The sequence below is a fragment of the Etheostoma cragini genome, chromosome 9, assembly GCF_013103735.1.
Source record: "Etheostoma cragini isolate CJK2018 chromosome 9, CSU_Ecrag_1.0, whole genome shotgun sequence".
NCBI classification, from domain to species: Eukaryota; Metazoa; Chordata; class Actinopteri; order Perciformes; family Percidae; genus Etheostoma; species Etheostoma cragini.
In genome coordinates this window covers 9,402,841-9,411,749 of record NC_048415.1, presented here as the reverse complement: position 1 = coordinate 9,411,749, position 8,909 = coordinate 9,402,841, and the positions used below count along the sequence as shown (strand labels likewise).

Below are 8,909 nucleotides of genomic sequence, written 5' to 3'. Positions count from 1 at the left end.
GCCACACAATTGAAAACCTTGCAGCTTCTAAATATCAAATATCTAAATTTCTAAATATTTCAACAACTGATACTACAACGTTCTTGTTTTACTAGATGGTCATATGTACCGTGATCTGCCTGAATGAAAGCCACAAACATACAGATGATTCTTCCAAATGCAAAGAAGATACATTTGCACTCTAATTGTACGTTGTTGTCTTTTTAACCTATGCTGTGTGAAACCAAAGACGGTAAAGCCATCGATTTGGGGGATCTCTGCCTACCTGAAATATGTTAATCAATAAATAGATTTAGTTCTGCTCATTTTAGTAGGCCTTTCATAAAGGCTGAAGGTGTCCTGTCGGACAACTGCAACAACTGCAAATCTACCACTGCAGGGCTGAACCTGACGCTGCTTTTACGTTTATTGTCAACAGGTGGCGCAAGTTGCTTGTGCATATTTGTTTTATTGTTCCCTGATCCTAGTCTTTCAGGCAAATTATTTTAAAGTGCTGTATAACTTCTATTACCATGTATTGCTACTATATCTGAAGCCACATGCAACCATTTCACTGTCGGAGAAGTTCGGGTGTACACAAATGTATTATACATAAAGACCAGAGTGAAAGAGAAAGACAAGAAAGTCTCTCTCTATGCCTCTGACAAAGAGTACACGGTCGCAGGGAAGGAACAACCTGACATAGGAGAGCAGGGCGTAAAACCCCAATCTCATGTCTCTGAAACGCTATTGGCCACATTCCTGATTGCGTGACGAACACGGAAGTTAGGTGTGTTTTTGACGTGATGTGAACAAAATGATCGGAGATCTGTTGATATTCGGGTAATTTGTTTCTCGTTTTGACTTGTTTCACATACAAATGCGTTTAGTGTAATGGGAATGTTGTGTGTGTGTTATTGTGCACTGTGTTGCTGGTTAAATTGCGGCGTCAAGCTAACCTAGCTCCGTGCTAATGCCAGCTCACCAGCTAAGGTTAGCTCAGCAGGTAGATAAACAATTTGTCTCTGTGCTTTCTAGGACCTTACTGGTGAATGCAGGGGCCGTGCTGAACTTCAAGCTGTGAGTATTAACCTTTCTTATACTGTCGATGGTTTTCTCTTTACAGCCACACTTTCTAAAACCTCACATCAGAGCAACTAAGCAAAATAACAATTTAACGTTGGATGTTTTGCAGCAAAAGAAAAGAGTCCCAAGGATTTGGAGATGATTCCAAATCACCGACAACAGGTGTGTATCGTGTATGAGAGGGCTGGTGAAAAGATAACTATAAAGTTTGTGTCACAGTTAAATGCAGTTCTCAAAATTCTATGTTTCAGGTGACAACATCAGAGAGTTTCTGCTCAGCCTGCGATACTTTAGGATCTTCATCGCTCTGTGGAACATCTTCATGATGTTCTGCATGGTCGTGTGAGTATTCGACTTTAAGTTGACGCTGGTCATGTAGCTGTAATTTAACACCAATCTGTCTTATTCCTGTTTACCATAAACTCCATCGTTTCAAATAAACAATTAAAAAGTATTTACACTCATTGATGAGCCACACTGTTGCACTGGCTGGCGTGTACTCATTACAGTGAACACTGTTTTATAGTGTTAGTCCTTCATACAGGAGATTTAGGCCTTTTTATTAGGAACCAATGGACTTGGGGTGCCACAGACTGGGATATGTCTGAAAGTACTGGAATACGGACTAAATTATTTACATATGTATGTATGTGTGTGTGTGTGTGTGTGTGTGTGTTATTTCTAATATTCACATTTCCAAGCCTACTTTCCCTCCTTCATCATGGCTGTTGTTCAACTGCTGCAATTTGTGCTCTCCTACATGTCCTAGAATACATTTTACAGTTTTAGTAATGTTCTGTCAAGTTGTTGCTTTTCTAACTGGCTGAATATCTTCAATCCTTACAGATTGTTTGGGTCATGATCAACGTTTTTGGCGACTGGACTTTCATCATGATGCTGTTTCCAAGTTTGATACTATAACCTTTTCCTTAATTAGTTTGTTGTTCTATTTGTCACTTTAACTGTAATTATTCTCTATTTTCTTCACAACCCCAAATCATAAGTCTGCTTCCGGCTGTACAGGAATTTATGGATCGCTGTATTTATTTTGTCTTACAGAAGTTGTTACATTTGTACACTTTGCTTTTAAGCTGTAACTGCACCAACACCCTTGTCTTTGCTGAATAAATGTTGTTGTGTGCCCCTGGGCTTCATTATAAAACATGAGATCATATCCAGCAGGTTAGTTTGCTTTGCGGTTGAAATAAGACTTATCTGTGTTTCATCATTTAAAGATCCTGTAGTGATCAAAGCTGGTGAAAAAAATTTGACTTGCCAAGATTGTCTTGCTTAAACATCTTTTTATCCCTTTTCCTTGCGTAGCCGTCATAGTCACTTAATGAACTTATCTCATCTCCTCTGTACAAACATCTCCAAAGGTACTCACACTCTAGTGGATACTAGTGTATGTCCGGACAGAAAATTTCAATGCATTATAAAAAAAGAAGAAGCAATATTCCTTTATTGTGGGGCACGTGTGCTGTAAGTAAATGTATTTACCCTACAATGTAAATGTGTGCTCATTCAAAATAAACAGTTTTCTTATACAATGTCTGTTAATTTACCTGTCTATTGGCAAGAGGGGTACATCCAATATTGACCATTGCGCAAAATGGGTATATAAATAGAATATCTTTAAAGTATGGCTTTGCGTCATATTTTTACTATGATCGTCTCGTGTTTCCAAAGGCTGGATGTACTTCCAAAATTAAAAATTATCAGTTTTATGTTTCAATTCAAACACGACGCAAATCGTTTTTGGAACTTCAACATGGAAAGCTGTTACGGTATGAAACGTAGGAATCAATTAAAAATTAAAATATGAAGAACCTTTTGCTGTGCAAACCTGTCTAATTTAACACATTTTTCATATAACAAGGGGGACGAATGGGTGTATTTAAACACCGGTGGGGACAACGGATGTAAACAATGGGTTACGTAAAATTCTCCCATCATGCTCTGCTCGAACGCTTAACAAAAAGCCTGATGAGAAGAGGAGGAGGAGGCTACCAGCGGTGGGGGTAGCCGATTCCCGGAGAGGCTTTTCTGTTCCCGTCGTCCGAATTATTAAATCGTGACAGCGGCGAATAAAAACAAAAATAAAAGCATCATAAAACATGATGCTCATGCCAAGAGAACATCTTCCGTCGGGCAAGTGAATGTCGACAGGTTTCCCACTGGCGCCTCTTCCTGGGATTCTGCTGTCTAGCTAGTCCGTCCTGACCCGCTATACCGCCAGGCGATGACAGCGGCTACAGCCACTCCGCAGGTGATGAGAGACCGGCTGCTACAGGCCATCGACGGCCAGAGCAATGTGAGTATAACCGCTAGATTCCAGAGGACGAACGGGGCGCAGAAAGGCAAATAACAAGGCCAAGCTTACTCCGGAATGACAGAGTGGAGGCAGTCAATATATGAATGGCGAGTTAGTATTTTCCTGCTAATTAGCTGGCTAACATGTATAGTTAGAGCTAACTATACATGTTAGTGTAACTAATGCCAGTCATTCCAACGCTTAGCTGAGTGACTTTTGCTGGCTAATGTCAATGTAGCCAAGTTAGCTTATTTGTGTGCACTTAAAAATACTTCAGGACTGGAGACTTGCTGAACTGAGCTGCGTTGACAATTTGGGGTTTTAAGAGCAAGGCTGCATCTAAGATTAAAACATCATCCCTTCTTTTCTCTATCACACAGCTGATGAGATTGTCATGGTATTTTACAGCACTTTTTTGGCAACATTAAAACTGGACAGTTTCCGATGCAAGTTTAAAATTGACAATGTAATACCACACTTTGGTAGGATGCTTTCCAGTTCCTCTGCACCACACGTATTGCCAGTTATTGAAAAGTACTAAAAAAATGGACATCTCATAAGTCATATGTTATTTGCTAACTTGGAGAAATGTAAGTATGGCCTTTTGTAGTAGTAATGTATACGACACTGCTGGTGCACTACAAGTTTAAGCACATAACGTAATAAGCTGATGTGTTGGCCTCTAGAACATATATTGATGTCTACTGTACTGTATTAATTTGATCATACTGTTCACACACACAGCTGGCGTTATAAGGTGCTGATATGAATTCCTGTTTTGTTAAATCCAGCAAATTAAACACCTGATACATCTAGGTACTTCATTACATTAATGCAGAAATCCTAAAACAAATCCGATATTGCCGCTAAGCAATCCTTTATTGATCTGCAACATCGCATACAATTTTAAAAGGGTTACAGGGTTTAATGTTAATGTTTGTTTGTTTTTGTTTTTTTCACTTGCCTGTTCGGGCTAGTAAAAAAGAATTGTACTTGCCCTGAGTAAATTTGACTGGTTTTCTGAATAAAAACGTTACTTTGAATAATAGTCCACTTTTAACTGCCTTGGACTCAAACTTAGACTCATCGACATCCTCTACTGCCATATAAGAAAACTCCTTCCAGGACGCTTAAACAATTTTTTAGCTCATACGCAGCCATCATCATCATCATCATCTTCTCACAAGATAGTCAGCGGTCACACATCACTAGCCCCAACTCAATTCATGATTGGCCAACAGCACGTTCAAATGAAATTTATAAAACAAGCATTCATATTTTATTTTTTTGACTTTCCTATTGTTGAACCATGGGTTGCTATCACAGTACAATTTCAGATGGCAAAAAAACATTTATATCATCTCTTGGTGTATATATTGTCATATCGCCAAACCTTAGTTGGCGCACAGCAGGCCCAGATTAAAGTGAATGGAGAGGTGTTAGCACTCTTCTTCCATCTTACTTGCAGATCTGTCTTCTTCTTTTGGGATAAAATGCCACATTTGCATGCAATCTCAGTTTGTCATATTGAGCCTGAAACCAGTCAGAACACATCATCTCTTAATATACAGGTGCACATTTGAAAGTTTATTCAAATTACGCCCCAACCTTTTAACAGCCTCTCTTTCTCTCTCTGGAGAATGTATGTAAATTGGGCCTGTAAGGTTCTAAATCTCAAATTGCAACCTCTACATAGAAATAATTGTGCATGGACACTATTGTTGAAATGCTGAAAACATTGTGATTTCTCAGGATTGTGATATATAAACCTTTTTTGTGTCTTTTCAGCAGATATGCAACATGGTGATAGTTATGGAGGTGATCTCCTATTTGGAGAAACATCCTATCACCAAAGAGGCACTGGAGGTGGGTTACATTCAGATCTACAGTATGCGCATTCAAAATAAAATGCAGTTGAATCCAAAGCTGCTGTTTAACACTGATCTTATCTTCTTAAAGGAAACCCGTCTTGGCAAGCTTATCAACGATGTCCGGAAGAGAACCAAGAATGAAGACCTTGCCAAAAGGGCCAAGAAGCTCCTGCGAAACTGGCAGAAGCTAATTGAGCCAGGGAAGGGTGAAGTGTTGTCCAAAGGACACACAGGTGCATCATGGTCTTCCAATGGCGGTGCTCATCCCTGCATCTCCATTCCAGCTGCCACCACACCATCAGGTAAAACAGGCGCAGAGTTGAAGAACAGAAATGACTTCAACAACTGCTACTCCTCGAGGCCGGAGAAACCAAGCAACAGGAAACGTAAGGGTGACCACAAGGAAGGACTGCTCTTACCAGCCAAGATATCCAAAACGACTCTTAATGATAAAATACATAACTCCAAACAGCTGCCAACCAATGGAATAGGCGGTAGCTCTGAAATGTTTGCAGATACTTGTGCAAATCAGCCTTTAGACAGGGACATTTCTGAGCCATTGGATAATGACAGGCTTATTAAAATCCCAGTCAATGCTGTAAAACCTCATCCAAGTGGCCTAGGATACAGCAAACCTCCTAGCACTTCTTCTCTGCTAAAAGCATCAGTTCTGCAGCAGCAAGCCAGACAAGAGCCAGCTGTCTCTGGGGGGCAATATCGACCCAGAAGTCCACGCTGTTCTTTGCACTGTCCTCAAACTCCAAAGCAGGAAGCTGGTGTCAAACCAACTACATCACAAGCACCAGGTCTTTCTAGTCCCACAGTGAGGCCTGGGTCGGTGGATATTTTTGGGCTGGGCCCTTCCACTCAGCCTTTCAGTGGTTGTATTCAGGGTTTACACACAGACGGTTCAGATTTGGATTCTCAAAGCAGCCCTCCCATTATGTCTCTTCACAACTCATATGCCTCTTGCTGCAGTGACATGGTCAGTTTAGAAGATGATGCTGTTAGCAGAACAGAGAAAAGGAAAAGACAGAAATACAGGCCTAAGGACCATGTGGTAAATTTAGATGGACAGACTGTAGAAGATAGCACTAAACCAGTCAGGTTAAAAGACAGAAGACTTGTATTTGACCCTGTAACAGGACAGATCAAACCCTCCTTTCATAAAGAGTCTTGCCATGAGGGGGAGGTCAAACTAGGCCACAGACCTGAATGTCAGTTGTCGGAACAGCCAAAGCAGAATCCACCGGTTCCTCCCAGTCCCTTCCAGCAGACAGACTGGAAAGAGCTGTCGAGGAGTGAAATAATCCAGTCGTACCTAAGCCAGCAATGCAACGTGCTGACATCGTCGGGCGCCCACACCCCTGGTGCACACTTTTTCATGACAGAGTTCTTGAAAAAAGAGGAACACGGAAGTATAGATGTCAAGAAAACACATGTGTTGGCAGCAGAACTCCCAGCAAGGGATTATCCTGGGGTAAGCAGAGAAGTCATCAATGAAGATCTGAACAGATTACACAAGCAAAACTGGTCCGGGGTTAACGGTTGCTATGACACAAAGGGTAATTGGTATGACTGGACCGAGTGCATATCCTTAGACCCTCATGGAGATGAGAGCAGGTTGAACATACTGCCTTACGTCTGTCTGGATTAAAATTGAGGTAGGGTTTCTGAATTGGAAGTTGTAAGCTGCCCTTCATTGTGTAGTGGAGTAAATCTGTGTGTATGAAGGCACTTTATTTAAGTGTAAGCTGGTGATTTGCACCATAGGTGAAAGTGGAGTCAACGTCCTTGGTTGTGTGTGGAGCACAGGGGGTATAATCAGTGTTTTAATTAGTTTTTTTAAACATTGTGTGAAGACAGCGTTAAGTAAAGAGGCTATGCATTATCTGACCATTTAGTCCTTGGTGTTCAGTAACTGTACAGGATTAATTCACTATACCTGCCATTCTTTGAATGGGGAATTACATTAAACTGCCCTGCTATGTTTCATTCGTCTTATGTTATCCACATGACTTTTGAAGTGAGACAATTCTGCATCCACTCACATTTAGTCCATAGTGCACAGTTTTTCATTTGAAGTTTAATTTAAGATTGTTTGTTTGTTCAATCAACTTCATCATCTTTCAACAGCAAGTTGTAAGTTACATAATTAAAGCATACATCCAACAGATACCAATTAGGTTTTTGTTGGCATTTGCTCCTGAATCTTAAAGGTTGTTTGGATGAGCTGAAACTAATGCTATTTTCAAGAAGCTATCATCATTACTATTTGTATTAACAACTATCAACTGCTGTGAAAAAACATTTTGTAATTGCACCTTTTTAGAACCGCTGTTCCCTTATTTCACCACTGTCTCATGCAGTGACTTTTAGCAGAAATAATACCTGACAAAAAGTGTTGTGAGGTTTGAATGCTATTAAAGTGACTGAATGAAACTGCCAGATGGGACAGTTAGTGGTGAATGAAAGGCTGGTATGGGGGTTGCACAATGCACGCTGAAAAAAAAAAAAATTGTCATGTATAATATTTATTTACATATTAATTTTAAGATTTATATACATGTCAGACTACACAATCACTTTTTTTTTTTTTATTTATTAAAAATTGGTTCAGTGTTGAGCAACAGTCCAACCATTTTCTGCTGATACACCAACCTACCTTACACAGGAAAACTCTTTAAAATTCCAAATTCTGATAATGTGAACTTATACTTGCCTTTTCCCTTTGCTGTGTATTAAGGCTGTAACATATGAAATGAAATGGCAGAGCAGATCATGCTCCTAGCTGGCATCTTTGTACTGTCAGGAAGAACTGGGATGTGAATTGACATGCTGGATAAAGTACTTAATATCATTCCTGTAGATATTGTTTGCCTTATGGAAACCTTTGTTTTCCCTAAAGACAGAGCCTTAGTGAATGTACAGAAATTAGCCTTTTGTGTTCAGTTGGATGCAGAAGAAAACATATTTGCTACCTAGTCCTTTAAGTGGACATGTTGATATGTGTTAATAAAAAAACTGAAGGAATTGTTTTCTTTTTTTGCTGGTTTATTGCTGGCTCTGCAAGTACTCACAATTAATCGAAATGACAAATTAATTCCCACCAGGGCTAGAGCTCCAATCACATCACTCAGATTAATTTTGATTCATTACCAGAATACTAAGCACTTTTGGGAAATAACATTCCTATGCTTATGAGAAAATTCCTAATGCACTCTTTGATGCAACTTCCCCTCTCTAAATGCAGTTGATGCTGTTTTGATACATCAATTAGTTAAACAGAAAATTATCAACCTTGACCGCCTACATTTTAATTGCTCCGGAAGTGTTAAAAAACTTTTTTTCAGGATATAATTTTTGTCTAGTAATTTGAATGTTTCATTCGAAAGGTGAGGCTAATTAAATGCACACTGCTTGGTGTTAGATTTTTTAAAAGTTGCTTTTTTGTTGTAAAAAGCCTTTTAAAATCTCAATGACATTATACACCTTGTATGGCCAGTGTCACTTCCTTTTTTTCATCAACAATTAATTAGCCTAACCGCTGACAGGCTAGGCTGTCCCTGTCAATACACATGCTAGAAAGAGGATTGCTAATGTTTTAAAGACCAGGATAAATAATAAAATAATCACTCTGACATTCTGGCTCCGCTTCG

The 8,909-nt window shown here is 39.6% G+C and overlaps 2 protein-coding genes across 3 annotated transcripts; both read left to right on the top strand.

Annotated features, from left to right (window-relative positions):
• The first annotated feature begins 689 nt into the window (after positions 1-689).
• Positions 690-2,244, top strand: smim7 (small integral membrane protein 7). The gene is made up of 5 exons (XM_034882662.1): positions 690-822; positions 1,018-1,059; positions 1,175-1,227; positions 1,317-1,407; positions 1,912-2,244. Exons 1-5 carry the CDS (start codon positions 797-799, stop codon positions 1,925-1,927), a joined length of 228 nt encoding a protein of 75 aa, XP_034738553.1. The 5' UTR covers positions 690-796; the 3' UTR covers positions 1,928-2,244.
• A 767-nt stretch (positions 2,245-3,011) lies between these two features.
• Positions 3,012-8,283, top strand: LOC117951112 (mediator of RNA polymerase II transcription subunit 26-like). Of its 2 annotated transcripts, none has more exons than XM_034882652.1 (3): positions 3,012-3,379; positions 5,168-5,245; positions 5,339-8,283. In XM_034882652.1, exons 1-3 carry the CDS (start codon positions 3,308-3,310, stop codon positions 6,905-6,907), a joined length of 1,719 nt encoding a protein of 572 aa, XP_034738543.1. In that variant the 5' UTR covers positions 3,012-3,307; the 3' UTR covers positions 6,908-8,283. The 2 variants fall into 2 exon arrangements, with proteins under 2 accessions (XP_034738543.1, XP_034738544.1); XM_034882653.1 differs by having other exon boundaries at positions 3,013-3,379; positions 5,171-5,245.
• The last annotated feature ends 626 nt before the right edge of the window (positions 8,284-8,909 follow it).